The 23,899-nt window shown below is 41.2% G+C and overlaps 7 protein-coding genes across 7 annotated transcripts; 3 read left to right on the top strand and 4 right to left on the bottom strand.

Annotated features, from left to right (window-relative positions):
- Nucleotides 1-2,586: 2,586 nt before the first annotated feature.
- On the bottom strand, nt 2,587-4,466 carry MELLADRAFT_91496 (uncharacterized protein; the record flags this gene model as incomplete). The annotated part of the gene is made up of 3 exons (XM_007414378.1): nt 2,587-2,759; nt 2,979-3,809; nt 3,884-4,466. 3 exons carry the CDS (start codon nt 4,464-4,466, stop codon nt 2,587-2,589), a joined length of 1,587 nt encoding a protein of 528 aa, XP_007414440.1.
- A 1,259-nt stretch (nt 4,467-5,725) lies between these two features.
- MELLADRAFT_110275 (uncharacterized protein) lies at nt 5,726-6,496 on the bottom strand (the record flags this gene model as incomplete). Its single annotated transcript, XM_007414377.1, has 2 exons — nt 5,726-5,906; nt 6,150-6,496. 2 exons carry the CDS (start codon nt 6,494-6,496, stop codon nt 5,726-5,728), a joined length of 528 nt encoding a protein of 175 aa, XP_007414439.1.
- On the top strand, nt 6,476-8,113 carry MELLADRAFT_72817 (uncharacterized protein; the record flags this gene model as incomplete). The annotated part of the gene is made up of 3 exons (XM_007414491.1): nt 6,476-6,880; nt 6,964-7,329; nt 7,424-8,113. 3 exons carry the CDS (start codon nt 6,758-6,760, stop codon nt 7,802-7,804), a joined length of 870 nt encoding a protein of 289 aa, XP_007414553.1.
- A 1,563-nt stretch (nt 8,114-9,676) lies between these two features.
- On the top strand, nt 9,677-10,565 carry MELLADRAFT_66446 (uncharacterized protein; the record flags this gene model as incomplete). The annotated part of the gene is made up of 3 exons (XM_007414492.1): nt 9,677-10,098; nt 10,287-10,460; nt 10,520-10,565. The coding sequence occupies 3 exons, from the start codon at nt 9,677-9,679 to the stop codon at nt 10,563-10,565; spliced, it is 642 nt and encodes a 213-aa protein (XP_007414554.1).
- Nucleotides 10,566-10,864: 299 nt separating this feature from the next.
- On the top strand, nt 10,865-12,535 carry MELLADRAFT_38694 (uncharacterized protein; the record flags this gene model as incomplete). Its single annotated transcript, XM_007414493.1, has 9 exons — nt 10,865-11,030; nt 11,102-11,189; nt 11,281-11,446; nt 11,508-11,698; nt 11,775-11,889; nt 11,968-12,064; nt 12,130-12,171; nt 12,236-12,261; nt 12,326-12,535. Coding segments are annotated over 9 exons (1,101 nt in total), but the record flags the coding sequence as incomplete, so codon positions are not given.
- Nucleotides 12,536-16,750: 4,215 nt separating this feature from the next.
- Nucleotides 16,751-17,665, bottom strand: MELLADRAFT_72816 (uncharacterized protein; the record flags this gene model as incomplete). The annotated part of the gene is made up of 3 exons (XM_007414376.1): nt 16,751-17,213; nt 17,319-17,427; nt 17,503-17,665. 3 exons carry the CDS (start codon nt 17,573-17,575, stop codon nt 16,775-16,777), a joined length of 621 nt encoding a protein of 206 aa, XP_007414438.1.
- Nucleotides 17,666-19,529: 1,864 nt separating this feature from the next.
- On the bottom strand, nt 19,530-21,757 carry MELLADRAFT_110271 (uncharacterized protein; the record flags this gene model as incomplete). Its single annotated transcript, XM_007414375.1, has 9 exons — nt 19,530-19,670; nt 19,770-19,848; nt 19,963-20,062; nt 20,163-20,343; nt 20,430-20,859; nt 20,955-21,023; nt 21,130-21,280; nt 21,389-21,643; nt 21,721-21,757. The coding sequence occupies 9 exons, from the start codon at nt 21,755-21,757 to the stop codon at nt 19,530-19,532; spliced, it is 1,443 nt and encodes a 480-aa protein (XP_007414437.1).
- Between the last annotated feature and the right edge of the window lie 2,142 nt (nt 21,758-23,899).

Here is a 23,899-nt window from a genome sequence, read left to right as displayed (position 1 = left end):
GATACGACAATAACCTATTAAATGAAACGCATTGAAGATTTAGTAAAGGTTGAGATTGTGAACTTCCTTAGTAGATGATGATGAAAAGAGACTGACCAATTAGGTACAAATAAGAAACTATGGGGTTTTGATATGATGTTTATTGAGATGTTGTTAATTGAATTGGATAATTTGTTCGAATAAATGAAATAGTTTAGAAATAAAGTAAAAAATGAGTTAAAGAAGAAGAAGTACTATTTAATTTTTGAAAAGTTAATGATTGATTTGAATCATAAGAAGTCAATAAGATTTCTAAATCTAATGATGATTTTGATTTTGATTTAGAATTTGATAAATTTGAATTCGAATTCGAATTTGATAGTTTTGATCATTTAAAAAATCTGAGATGAACTGAATGATGATATCTCCAATACTATACTTTGCTTGATGAGATTAGATTTATTAAGAGTAGTTTGATTTTGATGGTTTGATGAATTTCTAAGATTACTAAACGAAGCTACTGCTAATAAAGTATGATGTGATTTAGTAAATAGTGATGGTTTGGAATTTGAATTGTTGGTTTAGTTGTGGTACTGTTGTTTCCATCTGAATTTGAATTTGAATCGATAGCGGTAGTAGTAGTAGTATGTAGTCGTGAATGGCTGTTTTGGTAGTGGCTGTTGTAGGTTTGTGAGATGAAGGATGGTGGCTTTGTTCAAACTTGTCCCGTCCCTCTCTGTCGCGAACACTCGGTCCTCAAGGAGTGTTTGCGAGGGAGAGGGCAAACTTAACTAAGTCCCAGTCAAACTTAACTAAGTCCCAGTCTGGACCCAAGTTCCATCAACTGGTTAGGTCCAGACTGGGACTTAGTTAAGTTGGGGCTTTGCTAATCTCCACTTTCAAGTGGTTACATGAATAAAAGTTCCTCGACAAAGGAGGGAGAATGAGGCTTCCTGTGTATGTACTTACAACTGTCTGTACAGACTGAGCGTTCAGGCAGGGCCTGAGATGACCTGAGCGGATCAGGTAGTCCTCCCTCAGGCTTCTTGGCTAAGCAATAAAACCTGAGGAAGCTTGGCTCACCTGCTCAGCTCTCAGCTCATGTTGATCATGTCTGATTACATGAGCGGGGGACGGGGTAGGCCCCTACCCGTATTTTTTGAGTTGAGGCTCACCCTGAGAACCAACTTTTGAGAAAATTATCAAAGACAAACAATCAATTCAATAAGCTGATATTGTTCAGGGAACCTGGCATCCCAAAGAAAATGTGCCTTCTTTGAGAACAAAGATGGGAGTATGTTCTTTTCCTTTGTACTCTCCACTCCAGCCAAGTGGGCAATTCTTCCAAGCCCAGTGCATCCCATTGAGAGTACCCCTAAACCAGGCAGACCATGTAGCTTGTATTCCTGTGTGATGCAATTGAGCTCCTCAGGTGGTTGGAGATAATATGGACCATATATCCCATTTATATGCTTCATGAATAGCTTGAGAGGTAATATAGATGTCATCTCCCCAATACCAATGTAGTGGTTGGTTGCATTGGTAGGAAGTCCAAGGGTAAGCCGTCTTGAAGTGCAAGCCACTTTCTGATACGCAGCAAGACCCATCACTCCACACACATCTGGCTTTTGAATTCAAAATAAATATGTACATCACAGACTCATCCATCATTTTGCTTACTACAGTCAAACCCGCGCAATCACATAATTTGGGTGGAAGACTTTTCCTATGCATTTTGACGGGTTATGCAATCCCGTTGTCAAATTTGGCAGTAAAAAGCATCAAGATTGAGGAATTTTTCTATGCATTATCACGGGTTATGCAGCTGCGCGGGTATGCAATTGTTCGACTGTATTTTTTATACAGCCTGAGTAGAGTTGGAATTCTACATGTAATTGTCCACATCATACCAAAACAGATCATTAGATCATGTCATTTTTGCAAAGAATCCATATACATCATGAGATGATTGAAAGAACATTACCCAGTCATATATCATCTACCTCTTAATGTTAACATCATCATTTCTTGTTTGATGACTTGTGAGGAAAAAGTATCTGACTATAAGAGGGTAAGCTATTGAACGCACAGTTTCAAACATGGTACTTCAAACATATGCCTGTTATGATTCTTTGTTCATCCTACACCACAATCAGGTTTTGACTGTTTGCAAGTGGTCCCATTTTGTTCTGCGGACCGGTGATCTGGCTTTGTTCAGTGGGTACAAATTGTTGACAACCCGGTGGCATTTGATAGAGAAAAACAAGGCAGGCACAAGACTTGTGATCAAAAGAAGATGCCCTCTTAACCTAACACCAATTCCAATGTTTTATGCTGGGTTTTTGAAAAAAAAAATCGCTTCAGCCTCCATCAAGATCTTGAACTAGCAAAGTCAGAATTTAGAATGCCCTGACACTTCAAATTTGCGCAATTTGTTTGGACAGCTGCTTGGGAATATGCTTGAATTATCTCAACAGCAAAACTACTGGCTTAATATATTCCTACAAAGAAGAACCAACTGTACTGAAAGGCTGGACAACTAAGATCAAGTTACAAGATAAATTTGCCAACAAAAAACAAAAAGATTATCAGTTACATACTACCAAATCAGAACTCAACGGCAAGCTGAGAGCACGGTAAAAATTCAACAAAGATACGCTCATGTTGAAGACAACAGTAGTTCTTCAGCCTTTGAAAGCTGAAGACAGAAGAAACACAGTGATAAAGATACACCAAAATTTGAACACCACTCTTGTCAACATGCATATCACTACTCCCGGCTTTTGGTATGAGGTTCAACCTTCAGAATACATGAAAATACTGATGGTCAGAGCAGAGTGTATTACAGACACTCCAAGAATCTCAATCAAATGAATTCTTTAAGAATCATTCCGTGGATTGGGACATATTAATACACGCACGTTAAAATAATGTTCCTCAACCGTTTACAGATGTAAGAAGACTTACAATCCATCAATGCATTATAGTGATTTATTAACCCCCTATCCGTGAACCAAAGATCTTCTCCCCAATCATTCGCATCAACATAGGCATTGAACTATCGTTATAAGCTTTTTGAATATCGGCTTTTGCCATGCGGGTACCAATATAAGTCTTTCCTTGAGGATCGCAGGCGATTCGAATACATTCTTCTTTAGCCTTCTCGTTCCACCAAGAAGGCAAGTAGTTGGGACATCGCTGAGCCTTTGTTAGATAGCTCTGAAAGTGTGCGATAGGCAATCCTGGTCCCTTGTCTGTAGCATAAAGACCAACCCGGACCCCATCCCATACACACTCATCATCGCAACGCAATCTGTATAGATCAATTATCCTTTTATAAATTTCACCTTGAGGGTGTCCTTCGAGGAGATTCAAGCGGCCGCTGAAGATGGCTTGAAGAGACGCAGACGATGAGTTTGAAGGTGCGGGGCGCGAAGTGTTGGCGTTGAGCGTAGCTGTTGGCGAGAAAGTCATAGTACTGAGGTCCAAATGAGTGCAGGATAGTGGATCATTGCCAAGGTTGAAAGGCAAGCCTGCCGAAGCAGCGAATGGAGGTACGTGACTCTGTGGATCGCTTTGCTGGCTAGACTCGGCATTGGGTTGATCGCTTTTAGCTTTGGATTTCTTCTTCTTTTTCTTCTTCTTGGCTTTGGACGCGTTTGGCTCCGTGGATTGAGTATCCGGCGCGGTAGGTTGAATGGTGTCACTTTGTGAGGTAGTTGACTCTTCAGGCTGAGGATCCTGTGATCCGAGCCCAGCGCTGGTATGACCATCACTGACTTCAGTGGGTTCCAGGCGCGGAAGTTGAGTGACCTTGAGAATTGCCTTGTCTATGAATCACAGAGACTCGAGGAGAGATCAGTATATCAGGACTTCATAGTGAAACAGAACGCGCAAAACTCACCTAGCATGGCTAAAAGAACAGCTTGACTCCCAGGTTCGTTGTTCACATCTCCAATGTAACCGATAAATCCCTTCTCGGTGTAGCGCTCAAATATCACTGGTGATTCGAGCTTCACCTGGTCGTTGACCATGTATATTTGAGAGTGCTCGGAGGCTCTGCTGATGTGCTGGGCTTTCACCGTATAATCAGATTGTAAAGGGGTGTTGAAAACATCGTTGAACATTTCGTTTAGACTAAAATTTTGTCGCATAATCGCGCCGAGCTTCCATGTAAGACCAAGATCCCTTTGAAAAATCGATTTTGTCGCCGAAGGTTTCAAAGCGCTCGCGAAGTTCAGGCACATGATCACAGTTCCACCTTGCTTGGCGTAAGACGAGACTTTCTTGATCACACTTGCATACTCCTTATCGCAGAGTTCGCCATCCACAAGAAGGACCACCTTAGGCTTGGCAGTCGAATCAAGAGCAGCAAGAGATTCGTTTATGGTCTTTGCTTCTTGAACCGTGTACAAAGACGCGATCTGATTGTGGAAATCTTGATGAATTTCATGATGATTGTCGTACCCGTCGGTTGTATGAATCATCAAAATGTCAGACATGTTTGAACCATCGATGGAGCTTTCTGAGAAGGGTTCCCAAATGATGAATCATAGCGATCACAGATTTGTTTGGGAATCACGTGACAAAAAACCCGCGGCGCTCTCGGGACAGCGGGACACGGAAGAGGCACTTCTCCTCCAAAGAATCTTCTCCTGAGTCTTGCGTGAATCTGGATTCTGGATGACCTGCCATATTTCATTTCCTCATCATACTGGACTCAATCCATTGACCTGTTGCAAAGTAAATTGATGAGCTATTTTCAACAATGTCCGCTGTCTTCATCATCTTTGATTTCTATTCATACCATGAAGGAAAGTCCGATGCACTCTGTTACCTTGGCTCAATGATAAAAATTAAGATGCTCTTTTTTGATGAGCAGGTTGCGTTGTAATTCTTACACAGATTGAGTCAAATCTACGACATTTCTCTAGCATGATTATGTAATCTACTTCCTTCACCTTGCATAGTTCTTACTTGCTTGAACAATTGCTGATGAGAATAGCAATCAAATATATCCAAAATATAAATGAAGTAATTCCTTCGAAATCCATCCTTTTATGAATAAAAAGACACATATCTATGTGTTGTTTAAATTCAGGCGCGGCCATACCTTCCTTCTAAGTTCTCACATATCGCGTCTCGAACATAACGCACAACGCATTAGGGGGTATCAAGTAGAGCGTTTTCAGAGCTTTCGCGAGCAAAACCTAGCGTGGGATCAAGCAGCTGTCTGACCGCACGCACCGACACGCACACTGCTTGATATCGGTGCGCGAGGACCCGTGGAGTCTGCTCGAATCGAGTTTCTCACAGTCCACGTGAGAACGAAAGGGGACAGAGCTGGACATAAGTAACGGCTGTTTACCAGAACACTGTTTCATAAAACAGTGTATGGTGTACAAAACAGTAGGGAGCAGGAAAGTGTCGTCTTCGTTTTCACTAGAGAATATTCCCATCAAAGCTAGGTCACGAATCATTTGCTGTCGTGGGGAGGTTTTAGGCATCGTCGTACGGGCCGTCGGTTAAACTGAAATTTGGAAAGAGGGATGTGATGAATCAGTGATGCTGGTGTTGGTGTGGTGCTCTTGTGTGGGCTGGTGTGTGAGTCAATGGTATCTCTGAGACTGAAGAAAGGAAGGTTGGACGATACGAGTGTCCTAATGTACGTGAGTGAAAGTGAATTGATTGTGAGAAGTGTTGTTGACCTCGACCTGCCGATAATGTATTAATGCAAACAGGGTTTTTAAAGGCTTTTAAAGAAATAAAAAGTACGACACCTAGCATGATACTTAAGACGTAAGGGTGTTGTGAGAACTGCTGATGTAGCACAGGCTTCTGCTCGCTTGCTAGCAGGAGGGCCTGAGCCAGTTGCTCGATTCACAATTTTCCCACCAAGCTTAATGACAGATTCGAGCAGTGGGAAACTTCACAACGAGCAGCAGAAAAAGCCTACTTGATACCCCCTATTCCATCACAATTTGTCCTCTTGAGACTCTTTATTCAAGTCAATAAGTGACCGGATTAGGTCGGTAGGAGGGGTGAATGAAGCGGCACATTTGTTCATCAAGACCAGTGAGCTTGGACTGAGGCCGGTGACACCTTTGGGGATCTGCTTGCAAGTGACGTGACACTTATGGGGATTTCCTTGCAAGTGACCTGACACTTACTGGGATCTGTTTGCAAGTGACCATCTATATCGCTGCTGCCTGAGCACGATTCTGGAGCTTGACAAACGATCTCCGAGATACCAACCAGCTGTAAATACTCCACGCCACTCTGCGGAGGGAGCGCTCCGCTCGATCATGATCATTGATGCCGACACTGTAGAATTTAAACATCCCAAATGAGATAACAACTCCAGGCGAAGTCTAATTAACATAGCTCGACACCCAATAGGCCGTATTGTCTCATCACGATCAAGCAAGAATTTATTAATGAAAAGGCTACTTAAGGTCCCATCACCTTTAAATGTTGGAAGACCTGGCCTTTCACCAATAAAAGTTGGATTATACATTTCCTAAAGCATTATATACTCACTTCTTCTTAATGCAATCCTGGTTGTGACCAATCGCTTCGCTCTCTTCATATCATTCTTTTAGTCACTCGCTACCATTTGCCTTTTAACTTACTACCCTTGAATACCTGATTTACCAATTAGTGCTTTCCTATAGTCAGGATCATACGTATCCTGATTATTGTTCATTTCACCCTACCGCTATATCATTCTGTTCAATTAGTTTACCTTTCAGTGCATCCTTTGGGATTTACTTCACAGATGCCTTCTGTTCTCAAGACCAAATCATCCTTCATTTCGATTGCACAAGAAAAAGATAACTTGATGCCACTCTCTCCTGGTGCTGAATACGGTTGCCTTCCAAGGCAAGGGCTCAAACAAGCAGTAAGTCCCTCAAAAAATTAGATATCATTCAACTGTTTCAACTCATTTTGAACTCTTACAAAAAAATCCATTCGCTTCAAAAGGTTTCTGCAAGAGAATTAAAAACTCGCGCAAGTTCATGTCAAATCAATAGTACTTGGCGTTCCGATGGACAACCACCTAACTTTGACAGACGTAACCCAAGCACCGGTGTTAAATCAGGAAAATCATTTGGCACCTTGAATTCTCTTGTGAGCTGGTTACGAGACTCAAAGAAATCGAACATCAAATCGTCAAAAAGTATCTTTGAATTGAACACCGTAAGACGTTCGACTGAAGACATGAGTACTACAAACAGAAGAAGGTCCGAAACGGTTCATATGATGAAATCATCCACCGTTGGTGCCAAGAACCGTCTTTCTCGTTCTCATCCACTCAATGCCGGTTTTTGCTCCAATGAAACTTCTCTTGTAAGACCCAAGTTTCTTTTCACTTAGTGATAAAATGCAGCGAGTCTACTTCTAAAGATTTGTTTTCCTGTCAATCCTATATTCAATTTTACAGCTGGACGATGAAGAAATCAAATCATCGCCTTTGATCATGAACACTCAGCAAAGAATTATTTCTACACGTGATGAAGTGCCCAAAAGTGAACCTTCAGTTAATCGACTTGAATCGGAAATCCCAACACGTTATTCACTCGAAGTTTATGAAGAAGAAGATGGAGATGATCATTCATCTTTTCATACTGTAGATGGAAGAGATGAAGAAACTCATGATAAAGATGGGTTTTGTTTACCTAAATGGCCTGGTGCTTCACACCATTGGTCTACTGCTTCTCATCCTTCTGAGAGGTTTGGTCAATGGTCTGTGACCGTGGGCAAAGATGAAGTTTTATTACCTGTTGAAGGACTTGGGGATGGTCAAGTTGATCCAAGTACATAGACGCGACCTTCGAGCAATGTAGCACTTTTTTGATTGATAGAAGATCGGATCTGTGTCTTATGCTTACCTATCTTTTTGTTTTTGACGAGCCATGTTATGTAATTCTAGTATCACTCATTTAACAAACACAACGGCTTACAAGATTTTTTTTTCTATTTATGATACCTCAGTGTACTGTCCTTATCTTTCTATATTTCCTGACCTCCACCTGATCATGTCGATTAAACGGTGAAAAATTACTCCTACAATATTTCCAAGCAAACTGAATCTTTTTCGTGGGATAATCGAAATGGCCATTTTTGCATCTTTTTTCCCCGGCCGCCCTGAGGCTGTAGCCTAGTAAGTTGCCGGAGGCTTGGTCCTCGTGGGCTTGGTTTTTCTCAAAAGCAGCCCAGAATTATTCAGTGCAAAATCTCATGAGATGTGTGACAGGCTTTGGAAAAAGAAGTACTATTTATCGTGTTGGCATCTCGATTTTGGCATGGTTATAGTAAACAACAAAAGTACACGCACCTCATTAGAAATATGTCTTGATGGATAAGCCAGATTGAAGGAATTTGTTTGGATACATATTGTTTTACTAGCGCCAAGAAAGCTCTGACACAGTGATAAGTCAAGAAATATTCCCGTCGGACTTGGCGTGAGGGTGATGACTGGTGATGGTCGTGTTTATGACCAGAGATATATTGGGGGATGAAGTGTCATTTGAATTCAGCGGCTGAGTAATAAAAGGAACCTTGGACAAGTTGAAAGTTGAAAGTTGAAGTTTTAGCTCGGTCGGGTAATCAGACGAGTATCAACTTATCGATCAGAACCACTCTTTCTATTCGATATCCTCGACTCTTATCATCAAACTATCATCACACCATGAAGCAGGTCGAACTCACCCTTCGTTTGATCTCTAAACCTCGAACTCTTTTAATCACTTCGCCAACACACGCCCTCATCTTTAGACCATCTCCCAATCATGCTACCACAGTCACCTCACCTCTTCATCGTCCAGAGGTAGTGGTTGAGTTTATTGATATCAAGGAACTCGGAAACCCAAGCTCTATCAAGCTTGCGCGATGTTGTGGTTGTTTAGGTCTACTTCAACTCGATCGCGGTGAGCTTCGATTTCACCTTTCTCTAGACTTTCCTGGAATGAGGTGTGAACTGACTTCAGTTCATTGGTATGCGAGGGTATGCGTAGATATCTTTGTATCAATCGTCACGCATACAACAAGCTTTAGCTCTTTGGACCCTACTCGAGAACCTATTCATCGAATCCTAGCGGTCGATTTCTTCTGTCTCACTTCTGCTGCATTCGATCATTACCAAGCCTCTACTCTTAACAATAATGACTCAGATGAAGGTCTCTATGATCATCCATCAGTGAGTGGACTAAAGAAGATAATGTCGAATGGTCAATTCTATTATTCGACTGGATATGATCTCTCATCTCGACTTCAAGCAAGACTTTCAAATCCTACACAAGCTTATGATCCACGTTTCCTTTGGAACTCATTCATGATGGCTGGACTAAGTGGATTTAAAGATGGTCTATCAAATGAATTGAGGGATGAATTTGATCGTCAAGGATTTCTTGTCTCTGCCATTCAAGGCTATGTAAATACATATGAGCTCAAATTACCCCCCTTACCAGATCACGAAGATCCACAACCTAAACCGATCAATCTATGGATCTCAGTTATCTCCCGACTTGGCTCTCGAAGGGCTGGAACTAGGTTCAATACGCGTGGAATCGATGATAATGGAAACGTGGCGAATTTTGTTGAGACCGAGACTCTGATCCTCACAGGCGCTGCTCTCTTTTCTTATGTCCAGATTCGAGGATCAGTACCATTGTTTTTTGAACAGAGCGGTACTGGAATGACAAATGTGATTGGTGGTTTAAGTGGGCAAGGTCATCGAATTCAACTGACACGAACAGGTGTGGCTACTCAACCAGCCTTTGAACGTCATTTTGAAGATCTCTTAACCCAGTATTCGATTGTTCAAGTTGTCAACTTATTAAGCTGTTCAAGAGAGGGTGAAATTCAACTCAGTCAAGCTTATAGTGATAGACATCAGGCGTACACAAGAGAGACTGTTGGAATGACACATTTTGATTTGCATCAACGTTCCAAGTTGAACGGATTAGAAGGTGTAAGACATCAACTTTTTAATGAGCAACATGTTGGTGGGCAAGTCGATCAGTTCGGATACTGCTTAGCAGCTTTACAACCAGATGGTAAACAACCTACCATCTGCGAAAGCCAGACGGGAGTTTTTAGGACTAATTGTTTGGATTGGTGCGTACATGGCATTCGAGAATGATATCGATTGATATTGATATAGAACTATCTTGCAAACTTTTGCTCGTTGATTGGTCAAAGATATTAGTTTAGATCGGACCAATGGTGGGTGAAAACTTTAGATCTTTCGGATTTTGGTTTTCTTGTTCATCCGTTTTTTTGCCTTTGGGAATCAACCTTTGTAGTTGTTCAGGATATGTTATCGAGGACAGCAGTAGAGAAATTCCTTTCGACCATTTATCCACATCTGCTCCGATCCGATTACTTTGTATGTCATTTGCCTTACCAACCACAATACCCAGGATAACTGAATCTCGTTTCGCTGGTAGTGGAGCTGCCATCGAACATTGTGGGCAGACGTGAGCCATGCGTGTCAATCTCTCAGATTCGACTTGGCACTGACACCTTGACCACACAGAATGGAGATGCGTTATCCAAAATATATGCTGGAACTGGAGCTCTGAATACTAGCTTCACTCGGGGTGGGAAACAAACATTTAGTGGTCAGTTTATCATTGTAGTATCCTTAACCAGCCTGTCATTCAACCTTTGATTTTTTTCTCGAGTCAGGCATGTTGTCGAATGCATCAAAGTCAGTAGGCCGGATGTACAACTCGAACTTTGTTGATAAGTCGAAACAAGCCAACATCGATTTGTTACTTGTGAGCGTATCATCAAACTGGTTGTAAAATTGAAATTGACCATAAAAACCTTCATGTGATCTACGCAGGGCAATCTGAATCAGCAAAAACCTGTAAAAGTTTTTGATCCTATCAATGATACAGTCAAGTCACTCTTACATACTCGGCAATCGGAATACTCTTCAGCTCTACCGATCACGATATGGGCCGGGACTTATAATCTGAATGGGCGAATACCATCTGCGTTGACTAGTGAAGATCTTATGAAATGGCTGTGGCCAGTCGGATGTTTGTTTCTATTCACATTGCTTCGAAGTAGGTCCCGAAGACATTGACCATATTGCTTACTCTCATTGCAGCCAACGAGCCGGATATCATGGTCATCGCCTTCCAAGAAATTGTCAAATTGTCTCCTCAACAAATCATGATCACCGATCCAGAAAAAAAGTTTGGTTTTGATTTCACATTTTTCTTTTTCACCGTTTGATGATCTCGTCTATCATAATTTAGCATTAATTCTGACCTTGCTGTGGTTTAGACGTAGATGGGAGCAAACCATCATGACATCTCTCGAGCGACGTCCAGATAAGAAGAGTTCATACGTGATCTTACGTTCAGATCAATTAGTTGGTACCGCTTTAATCATCTTGGTCAAGTCCGATATGGTAAATGAAGTCAGATCGGTAGAAGCAACAACTAAAAAGGTATCTTTTCAGATTTCTATTAAACCATAATTGATGATTAAATTACTGATAGATGAAACAGACTGGTTTGAAAGGAATGGCAGGAAACAAGGGAGCTGTTTCGATTCGATTACAGTATCATGATTCTAGTTTTTGTTTTGTTACGGCTCATTTTGCTGCCGGATATAACAATGTTGAAGAAAGAAATCATGATTATCTTACGATTTATAATGAACTTGAATTCTTAAAGGGCAAGACCATTTCCAGTCATGAGTTGAGTTAGGATTTAAATTTATAATGGACTTAGTTGAACACGAGATAAGTACTGATTTTTATCTATGAAAAAAAGGAATGTTATTTGGGCTGGTGATTTCAACTACCGGATTGGCGGAGGTCTGAGTAACGAGTTTGTACGCCAAGCGGTCGTGGAAAAGGATCTTACAACATTACTAGCTGCTGATCAGGTAAGTCTCGATCACATCCGGTCGCATTTGCTCCATTAGGTGATTTTGGGGATGACTTATCTTTCATGACAAACTCAGTTACTGGCGAACATGTCAACCCAAGCTGTATTCCCGAAATATTTGGAAGGTCCTATCACATTTCCACCCACTTATAAATATGACATCGGCACAGACCGTGAGTTTTTCTTCTTCCTGAATGTTTTATGATCAGATTTGGTTGACTGAGACGATTCAATGTAGGCTATGACACAAGTGAGAAGCTAAGAATACCCGCTTGGACAGGTAAGCTACCCTTGGCTAAACTTTTATAGCTTTCCATTGACCGGTTGTTCTTGTTTGAAATCAGATCGGATTTTGTATCTAGGGGATGATGTGAGTTGATTTTTTCTTACTGATGTGTCCAAATGTACTTATCAAACCTGTTTGATGATCCCAGCTCGATTTAACCAATTATTCAAGAGCTGAACTTAAAGTCTCAGATCATAGACCAGTCTACGCTATCATCAGAGCAAAGGTTAGAGTCGTAGATCGGGTAAAAAAAGATGCTATTAGGAAAGAAGTTACACAAAGCGTTTCACTGAAACGCGTTCGAAGTCAGATTTTGGGACCCATAATATGTGATTGTAAGTTTGAAGATCATTTTTGAACATGTAGGTGTACTTTGACTTAAGCTTTGGTTTTGCGCGTAGCACAAACCTCTTCAGATTTAAACACAACAGAAGAGTGGTGGAAAACTCTAGGTTGGATATATTTTTCTTTTAATACGTCCTAATCATATCTGCAGTGATCTTGACGACTTATTTTGCTATTTTGAAATTGATGATGACAGAAAATCCGAATGGGATCTATGTAGCCACACCGGAAGAACTGTCCCGAGTTAGTGGGAAAACTAACAATCCTTTCGATCCGGATTATATGGTATCTCCTCCACGACTTATAGCCACTACATCAGAACCATCAATACCTCAAACTGGCTCAGTTATCGAAGTTCATGCCACCGCTTCACTTTGCCCTACGCCCACCTCACCCGCTTTTTCGGCTTTCGGCGCCAAAGGTCCTCCACCAGCTATACCTGCGAGACCTCCTATGAAATTGAACTCACAACCTCGTGCAAGTCCCGATCCACCACCAGTCCTGTCGAAAAAACCACCACCACCACCACCGAGACGTCCATTAAATCGTCCAACCCCACCAATAGAGAACAATGTCAAAGAAGAAGGAGATGGCTCATTAACATTTTCACAAATCGCGAATATTCCAATTCCAATATCAAGACCAACATCTAGTCTATATCCAACTGAACCAGAAGAGTCTTCTTTATTAAATGATACAGAAACCAATGATGATAAATTAGTACCATGGCCAGTATCAAGACCACCGATTATAAAAAGTAAACGACCTGTTATTAGAAGTCGAGTTCCTTCATTGGATCTTCAAAGTAACCTTTCTCGATCGAATTCTTTACCTCCTCGACCTCAACCTCAACCTCCTCCTATTCCTCCTAAACCTAAATTAAATAAACCAGAATTAAAACCTAGACCTGATTTGAAAAGAATCTCTAGTACTTCTAGTTTTGTTTCATAAATCATCTCTTAAGGCACAATCCTATCTTTGTATCTGTTTTTTTTTATGTTTGAGTTCTAGGTTTGATCAGTGGCATGGATTTTTCCAAAAAAAAAACCCGAATGTGTAATAATTTTGTGTCAACGAATCGAATTGATTGTCTTTTAAGTTTTGTTTTTTGAATGGTAAAAAAGTGGACAATCCTTTTTGACTGTTTTCTTTGTAGCAGATTTTATGTATGTGTTTAGGTTTTTATTTATCATTTTTCTTTATAGATACCTATTTGTTTCTTTTGTACAAAGGGTTGTTTGTATTATGTTAATTAATCAATTTATAAAAAATTATTACGATCTTGAAGTATTAACATTGGTTGTGGAAAGCGGGGAGGGGTGTACTGATAATTATATACCTTTGATGATTTATCATTTAGGTGGGATGTGGTAGGACTCAGGAGGGAGCAGAACAATCGCCATTCTCTTAATATTGATTCTTGATAGCTCCATATGTAGTCAACTTGACAACTTGGCGTGTGAGGTAAAGTGATATTCATCATTGTGGGAAGCAGTACAAGTCAAAAAACCACAAAAAAAGACTTGATGACAAAGTCTTCACGCCTGAACACAACAATTAGTCATAGAGGCATTTTCTTTAGTGAAGGTTCATAGTGTTTGTACAAATACAAGAAAACATGATTCATTTTCCATCTGCTTTCAAGAACCCTCCAGCGTCTCTGTACCCTTTTTCAAGTCTATTTTTTGCTACTTTTTCTGTCTTGACTTATACACTTAGAAACAAAACCTTCAGTATAGGTATAAGGGAGACATGATTGATCAGAAGGTCGATATTGATCTGACGAGCTCTTTGTTCTGTAAAACTTTTGTTTGAAGTAGTAATTCAAGATTTGTAATCAGGATTAGATGGTTCATGAGTTGATTCAAAACTTTCATCTTTAAGTCGACTTTCACAATCTGACCATCTCCAAGTATCATTTGGTTTGTTGATAGCTTCTCCTATTGAACACAAAGTCAAAATTAAAAGCTGTAGAGATATGTAAAAGAGAGTTTCATTTGCATACGAATGATTTGGTTTAAAAGAGACCAGGCGCAGATTTTCCGGCTTGTTCATTACTATTCTGCATTGTTTTTCACGTTTTCTCACTTTCTCGTCTCAAATTTGGGTCAATTGTCCTTTTGAGACGTCCTTTACAGTTCGAACAGCAAGATACTCGTTTTCTTCTTGTCGTGCCTCACATAGTTTCAGTGAGGCACGACATCATCCATTCATCTATCATGAATGTATGATGGTCATCTACCCCTTACTCCGGATGTCTCTCCCTGCATAGTAAAGAATCAAAAAGGCAGATTTCTGGACCTTCTGATTGTCTCACTATTCGACATCATCGTTGTCAAACATTCGGTTTTTTGGCCTTTTGAAAGTGATTTTATTTGCCCTTCTGTCCGAATTTTGTTGCCCGCATGAACTTTGCGAGGTCAAATCACAGCAAAGAGCCATGGGTTTTGGGAGTTCTTTTCTGTGAAAGGTCTCGGGTGTGGCAATGCACGTAAGCCACACATGCTGGAATTGCTTATATGTTTGCCCGATTGTGTTATCCGCTCTCCTCAGTCAAATAGTTCCTAAAATCCAACTATATGTGGTTAGTTTGCTTGTTTCTCATGTTGGGGTAGCCATTTTGTAGTGATTTTTTGAGCTCCGGAATCTTACTTGTTTCTGTTCAATCTTTTCAAAGGGAAAGCATTGCAGCTTGAATTCGATAGAACACAAGCTCAGCATTCAGGCCGAGGTAAAATTAATCATTGGACATCTCAAACATTGGGCATGGTTTTAGATAGGTGAGCGAGTGACACTCTGTAGCATGTCACTCGCACTCTAACCGAATTCCTCTGCAGATCCCAGATTCAAAAACCACTCTAGCAGTGGAAAACCTGCTAACGACGTGCAAAAATCTAGACAAAGTGCGCCTGGTCCTTAAAGTCGTCTTTAACTTATTCTGTTGAACCGGCTAAAAAACCCACAAGATAGTGAGCGGTGAAGCAATTAATGGTGTTAGTAAAGTTATTACAGAGCACAAGTACATGCATATATAGAAACTTGCTTGCTTTGTCTCTTAGAAATATATTTGTGATCTTGAGCTTTATTGGGTAGAGGTTGATTGTATATACCAATACCAAGAGCTTCTGAGATCGATCGTGCTTTTTCAGGTGTCATCGAAGGTGGACTATCAGCTGGTCGTCGACGCCTCTGTTTGGGCATAGTGTGACAGTCTTCAATTAGATTGACGAGTTTGTTTCTACGAGCGCGTGGCATGTTGAAGGAGAATTGGTCTCTAGTGAAGGATTACTTGAAAGAAGTCAAAAATGGTTCCGAAGAATTGAAAGTTAACGATATTCTAGCTCCTTGGTGGTGCACCGGGCGAGATATTATAATGTGGTGTGGTGTGGACTTGATCCTCGATAGGGATATTACGCGGTACACGCGTTCGTCGCGTCCTTGAGCGGCGAACGCGCTTGCTGGACTAGCTTAAAACAAGCCACCAACCGCAGAGATGTTCCCGAGAGGATGTGAGGAAGGACTTGCAGTCAAGTTAGCTTGCTAGAGCGGCTTAAGTTAAGCTCAGCGGTACATACAATACAAGAAGATCAAAAAACATCATATCACTTATTTGCAAAAATAGGCACTTTGAAGGTTCAAGCCAGACAAATCTTCACTCGATTTCTCTACATTGACTTATTCCCCCTTGGCAGGCTGTCAATAGGAGCGTATAGATGACATGCCATGATGCAGCAAGTTTTCTCTTTGATGGAGTACGGTATCAATGTTCGTTGACGTGTGGAATTTGAGTCAGCTGTGTTGCACGATCAGGCGTCTGCATATTAGAGTTGGATGGGCATGAAGGGGCTCTTCTCTTCCAACGGACATGTACATCTTGTTGTTACATTGAATATCAAGGCAAATCAAACGAGGCCCATTGGAAGCGGTAATTCATAATCAGGGAGGTAAAACGAGATGATAAAACAAAAACAATGATTATTATAGACATCGCATCCTGTGCGAGTGGTTTGATGTGTTCAAATAGCTTCGCGAGCAAAAATCGTTAGCTTGACTGTTTCACGGAAAATTGGGTTGACGAATCCGAGTGTTTGTTCTCTACTTGCGATCATTCCCTAAAGTCTTTTCAGAAGAATACTGGGCTGGATCGCTTCCACCAAAGAGATATTTGAGTGCTTCAGATCGGTCAAGTAGGGCGGAATGTAGTATCGGAGGCATATGGCCTTCTAAAGATCTATTCAAAGCCGAATCAATTTCAGGGTTGGTAAGATTGGATTGGTTCAAGTTGTCCATCATCGGCGTCATCACTATCGTCTTCGTCTGCTTCTGCGTCTTCATCATCTTCATCATCTTCATCTACTTCAGCGTCAGCATCTTCTTCGCCATTCATATCCTGATCTATCGGTGGTCGGGAAGGCTGTGCGCCGATTGATTGAGTTCCGAGCGACGTGATAGAGCTTGCATCCATTTCGGTCCTCCCACCTTCACTCTCGTCATCTCTCTCATTATATCCATCTGCGTCCTCTTCTCCTGCGTCTTCTTCACCATCTGAATCGAAAAGAAATGGTAATGAAGGATCGTGGGTTTGATAGCGTTTGATTCTCTTTCGCTCTGGTTCCTCGTCAAGTGATGCATCATCGTTCGAAGGCAAGGGCAATCGAGTGCGGATCAATTCAATTTGATCGAGAATCAAGCTGTTTCATAGGATATAAGCGGGTTGAAATCGGATTCAGTCAATCGTACTTTGGAACTGGTGATGAACAGATTAAGGTGTTTTGAAGGGACGAAAGTCACTCAACTCGCATTCAGATCTCAGTTTGCTCTCTTTGGACTCCTTTTCTGAAAGCTCAGCCTTGTAGCCATTAGAACGATTCTTTATCTCATAGAAAATAGATTTCAATTCTGTATCTAAAGGGATGAATTCCAAAGTCAGTGAGGTGTTCGTTTGATGATTCAAGATAGATCTGTCTTGCTACAACTAACATCGATGTTTCAGTTTGATACGACTGGTGAAGTCCGGCTTCGGTGGTGGCGATGGTAGCATTGAATCTTCCATGTTCGATTGGTAAGATATTGAGATAACCTTCCGGGTGGGTTTATCTGGGGCAAGAGGTTGGTTGATCGACGGAGCCGAATGTGTCTGAAGGAGAGGGAAAGGAAGAGTCTCTGGAATCTCAGGGTTACGGTCAAAAGTTAGCTTAACTAAGCCCCTCGCGCGGCCGTTAAGCTAAGGTCAAAAGCCTGTCTCAATGATTTTCCATTTTAGTCACGTTGTGTCTGCGACGGTCTCAATTTAGTCCAACTACAATGTCCCTCCTCTCGCGATTTCCCGCTCATCATCGATTCAAAAACAACCTGGATGATAACTCTTCATCATGTCAATTAGCTTCCTACTTGGACACCATCGATCTAGTCTGATAAAACGATTTTTTCTCAATTGTCACACAGAATCACAAAATGAAGACGTCTTTACTATGTGGGCAATTGCCCTGATACATGCAAGCCTCGCCGTAGCCCTCGGATGAGAAGCAATGGGCAACTCCTTGTGTCAGGTCACTCAAAGACAACAATCAGACCTTGAACAATCTTCATGGCAATGAAGTATGTATGTATGTTGTTTATATGAACAGAAAATAGTAGTACTCCATGCCAAGGACTCGAGTACCTGTGTATGTACGTGATTTGACACCTACTTAATGATTACAATTCATGAGACCATGATTATATCAAAAAGTAGGAGGATCACACGGAACACACATTCAAATCGGATTTTTATAGCGTCCAGATATGGCGCTTCATGCCCGTTTATAAAACTTGAAGATGTGACAATAAAGCTCAAAATATCATGATCAGGTATTGAATACATGCGGATTTGTATACGTGACGTATAAGATCCCTATGAGTAATCTCATCTAGTCAAGTAACGACATTGTGGATTATGATGCTAACTATCAACAAGTAGCCTTGCAAAGACACAAGTACAGACCCAAGTGCATCATCATAAATCATCTATGTCTTGGTGTCATGTCCAGCACGATTTCAATCTGGTTCAGATGAAGTCCTCTGCTAATGGTGAACCTGAACAAGCCAGGTTTACAAGGCCCAATTATAAATCTTGAGTCTGATTTTGCTTGGACTTGTCACAAGTTGCGTATATTGGTGGATTCTTTTAAAAAGATGAAAGATTATATCTAAATTTATATCTAAATACAGAAACTCTTTCTAGGATATGATGGGATAAGAAGTCCGCTTTGAACACAAGTGGGCTCCCTACTTGATTCTTGTAGCATGATTAATATATTCATGTTGTTAATTCTCTTTGGAAACTTAATGTTGGACCAATTCTAGCTTGCAGGGAGGGTCTGAAAATGTGGCTGGCTGAGACTGAATGCTTCACAGTTGATCAACGTGTAGAATTGGGCTGAGGCCCAGTGATTGGTCAGTTGGGACAACCCGTGTTTACATAATAATCATGAATGAGTTTTATGGGCTGACTTTATTTATGGGGAAGCAAAGGAGTTAATACTTGGGAAAATCAGTAAGATTTCGAGAAAATTTCAAGAGAGGAGGAATATGCTATGTAATAGAACGAGATCAACGTGAATACCAGTGAAAATGATGTATAAAAAGATCAGAATTAAGAAGCGCTGATGGTCAGTTGATGAATAGAGGACTGAGCTATTCAGAGATGATACTAAAATAGAAACATGATCTGGATTGTCTGTGCGCCTTGATAAGATGAAAAACAACGTATGAACAAATATAAATGTATGCGATTTTGATTTATTATGAACCGTATAACTTTGGCATAACTCCTTGGAGTAGTGTTCCACAAAGTTATTTTGACTATACAGACGAAGAAAAGAAGAGGTACAAGGCCAAGAGGTTTTCCAATTGCGACTGCGTCAGATTTATCCAAGGCTCTTATCCAACGATGAAGATATCCAGCTTCAATGCAGTAAACTTACCCATCAAGATAGACAAGATGTTCAAAAATGATAGCTAGGGAGTTAAGCATCACACGTGCAAGATGATCGCCATATGCGACCTTTAGCCTCTTGCATAGGAATATCTTGGCATGAGCCACATTCATGTTGCTTCCGCGGGTCTTGAACCGGGATGATGATGTCTAGATCGACCCATACGCGCCACTGCGGTACAAGAATAAGATACCGATCACACAATGAGAATGTTTCCCCACGAAGAGGACTTGATATATAGGACGCGTAGAGGTACAGAAATCAGCTTACAAATTGAAACGACATTGCAGTGGCAATGAAGATTCCATTGGCTAGCGATAGCCATGAACCGACTCCACGCCAGTGCGCCCTTCGAATATGAATATACCACCAAGGTCAGATTACAAGCGCACGTCGAGAATGAGCAGAGTGTTTTGTTGTGACTGTCTATGGCTCTAGACAAGAAAAGGAAAAAGACACCCACGTGAGCACGATATCCTTAGCACGGGCGCCCATGAGAAAACAGACAACAGTCGAATAAAAGATGGCACTGATCATTGTCAAGCTGTGCAAAGTTAGGTACCCTAAAACCCATGTTAGCAAGTGTGACATAAGTCACAAACCGATCAGCGTTTGAATATGATATAACTTTGTAGACCATGATGGAGTGATGAAGTGGCTTACGCAACCCTCGATGGAGCAATCTCGCATCTTCCTTGTCAAGAGATATTGCTCCACCTTCTTCGGTGTAGGTATTTTTGCGTCGAACAAGTAAAGCTACTTGCACTTTTCGTTTCCGGCGAACCGGCTCACTATCAGCACCCTTGATCAAAGAAATCAATGACCAAGTTGCCGTAGCGTAAATCTGACCAGTACCCCAGGAAGTAATTACTACTTAGCTATGCAAATTCAACATGGTTTGCTGCTGCTTGTAGCAATAGTTTGACTTACTAACAGTGTGATCAGAAGGATCACGCCCCAAGCAAAGGCCATCACTTGTGAGCTTTGAATCAGCCCACCATCGGTTCGCACTAAACTAGCGGCCCTCCGCGTCACATCACGCGTCTGAGCGACTAGAGCGGTCACATTACCATCACCAGTCACGTTGTTGAACAATCCGTCTTTTAACATCGCGGTGGCGGCATTGGTCGTATTATTCAAGGTGGTCCATGATTTTGCTGCTTCCTTCATTGAATCAACTAGATCGTGCCAAATGTCGCGCTCACGACAGAAAGAAGTGATGTGCCAAGCGAGAAGTCCGACTTCAACAAGAGTGACCAACGCCGGTACACCCAGAAAGAAACAATTGAGGAACAGAGGCTTGAAGATGAAAGAAGGTGAAGATTTGAGTATTTCTGCGTACGCTGTCTGCGTATACAGCCTGTGGAGAGGGAGGTCAAGGGCTGAAATTCAGATATCTCTTGCCTTTGGCATCCGCTATGCGAGTAGGTTCCAGCCCTTTTGCGGAAAGCTTACCGAGTGTAGACTGAGGCCCAAGCCGTCACCCAAAACCCATAGAAAGCTAGTAGCCAAGATATATAGAGCCTAAGAATAAGAAAATTTCGGATTCAGTGGTGTGAACCAAGCCACCAAATTCCAAGGGATCACATGACTTCGAGCCCAAGGAAAACCCTTTGAGATTCAGACTGACCAGAGTAACAAACCGTTCTTGGAGGCTACATTGTAAGATTTGAAGGAGGCCAAAGTGAGCCAGATTTCCGCTGTTGCAACAATACTGGCCAGGAGCTGGAAGCATGCCATCAGCGGTCCACTGTTGGGCAATATGAGCGCTGTGCTCTCCACTGACACAATCATGATGAAGTTATCCATGTTTCAGGATGTTACCAAGAATCAGCTTCACTCTTGATTCAAAGTCCCGGTTCTTAAAGGTATACAAGACGTTCGCGTACCCGGATATCCGTCTCCATCTTCGACATAAATCCTTCTGAACAACCAGTCATATTTGGCTTTTTGGGTAGCTGATTTAGGGAAAATGAAGCGAAGCAGTATGACGACACAAACTATAGCGGAGAGGAAGTGGATGATTGCAAAGACAATGAGTACAGCAACAGTCGCAGTTGGGACCTTGGGGAATCGTAGACTGTTGATGACTTCCTGCCCAAATTCAAATGGATTGACGTTTGAAGGAACTGATTCCAAGGTGCCTTTGTTGAGAAAAATGACAACAAATTAGCTTTACTGTTCTTCAGTGATTGAGGCTAGGTCATAAGAAAGAAATCACTTTTGAGTGTAGCATTAGGAGGCAGATATCGAGACATTGTGTGGGGGTTGATTGGAGGGAGTAAGTGCAAGACGAGAAAGTTGAGAAGACCAAGTGGTTCTAGAGATCCTACATCACATTTTATGTTGTACTTGATTTCGGCATGCTTGTCCAACTTTTCCCGCAAAGTTCGAGCGATTTGGCAGGATTTGGCGCGGAATTTGCAAAATCAACAGTATAAACTCACTCAATCTCACTCAATAATTCTACATCCTGCCGAGGTCAGCCAAGGTCGGAGCTCGCGAGAGCTGACGAGAGGTGATTGCACAACATTCGCCGCCGTGGAATAGTCACACGATCCGGGCTATGCACCTTGGCAAACTCAATTCACTCAAAGTTGGTCCTGTTATCGGATTGTAAGTGAATACATGATCAATGGAACACACAAATGATGATGTCATTACCTGACGATGGGTACGTCAGTTCTCGGTCCAGGGAGTACATAGGCTTCCACACATCAGTCACTGCTCGCTATAAGCATCATAATGCATCAAATCGGATGCTTACAAAGTGCGATGCGTCATTTTGAAATCAGCATAAAAGCATCTTTGGGAAGAAAGTGAACCTGATGCTGATTTTGGGGAAGAAAACCCGCATTCAAGACATTGTATTTTTATGAACTATAGTTTTTGGACATTTTTGAGGACCCTGGAAAGCTCTGGTTGAAGTTCCTATGTAATGAAAAACCTTACCATTTTTCAGACCAAACCGGGAAAGTGGAAGATTTTTGGTCAAAACCTGACCATTTTCATTAGGGACCTCAAAAAAAAAAGTTGGCACCGGGTTCTATAATTATTTGCATAGGAGTTTGGAGATAGCATAGTATTTGGAATAAAGCATAGTAGAAAGAGAAGAGTTTCTCATGAATGGATAGTTAAGACAAAAGAATTGCTTAATCATAGATAAGTTGTAAAGATACATGATCAGTTACCTTCAATGAGAGTTGACATGATTGGTCCTTTGAGACTTTAATTGTGAGACTTCGTCCTCATACCAACCAATTGAGTGTTTGATATCAGAGCCTCCTGACATATCTCTGATAGCTGTTGGGATTGAGTAGCAACCCCCATCCAGGGACATAAATTTGGAGCCAGTCAAAGGTGGAAAAATATAAGGGCCCGTTCGGTAGGAAAAGCGATATACCGTTACCGAAAAACGGTATATCGATCTGCCCCTACAACAAGGGGCAGATTGAAATACCGTTTTTCGGTCTTGTGATTTTACCGAACACCCGATCAAAATGGTCATCATAAGATCAAAATGATCAATGTTGACCTTTTGATGACCATTCGAGTGTTCGGTAACGACAAATTGAAATGAATATAATGATCAAAGATCGAAAATCATCAGACGGTTTTTGAGATCGATCGAATCAGTTTCGATTCCATCCATCCATCCATCTCATCTCATCTCATCATCGTGGTCATCAACCACTCATCATCAACTCAAAACCCATCACTTTTTTTAAAAAGACCACTCCTCGTGTTCATTGATAATTTGTTTTGAATCAAGTTTGTATCATTCAACTTGTTTTAAAAACCACTCATCGTGGTCATCAACCACCTAAAGGGTTGGTTCATTTGCCAGTGTCTCATTCAGATCACATAAGTTTACACCATGGAGGGTCTTTATCAAGTTCAAGCTATCAGAGCTGAAAAACGTGTTAAACATAGAAAAATCATTAAATTACAATTTCTAAAAGAACTTCTTGCAGTTCAACAAAAGCAATTTCGAGTTTTTTCTTACTTTAGCACTAGTGTACAGGCCTGTATGTCACAGATGTTGCCTAAACTCACCAAAACTCCACGACTCACGTCCTTGCTCAGCGGTCAGATGTGGATTGATGAGCTCATTCATCACACTACAAGAAAGATAATATTTTCTGGGCAGAAAATTAAATTATTGATACACAAAAATATTGAGAGGCCAGGAGGAGAGCAAAAAATGAATAAAAATATGCATCTTGTTCCCTGCGTTGAGAACTTCACTCTGCATATTTTTGCGTATTTTTACAGTCCATATTGATAAGTGTACTAACAATAAACCTTCACAATCATCCAATTACAACCTGTAACAAGCACTGAAATTTGGCTCATTAGTGTTTAGAGAAACTTTTGATTTCTCAAAATACTCATAACTT

Source organism: Melampsora larici-populina (genome assembly GCF_000204055.1).
Source record: "Melampsora larici-populina 98AG31 unplaced genomic scaffold MELLAscaffold_43, whole genome shotgun sequence".
NCBI classification, from domain to species: domain Eukaryota; kingdom Fungi; phylum Basidiomycota; class Pucciniomycetes; order Pucciniales; family Melampsoraceae; genus Melampsora; species Melampsora laricis-populina.
This window is presented reverse-complemented; position numbering and strand designations above follow the sequence as displayed.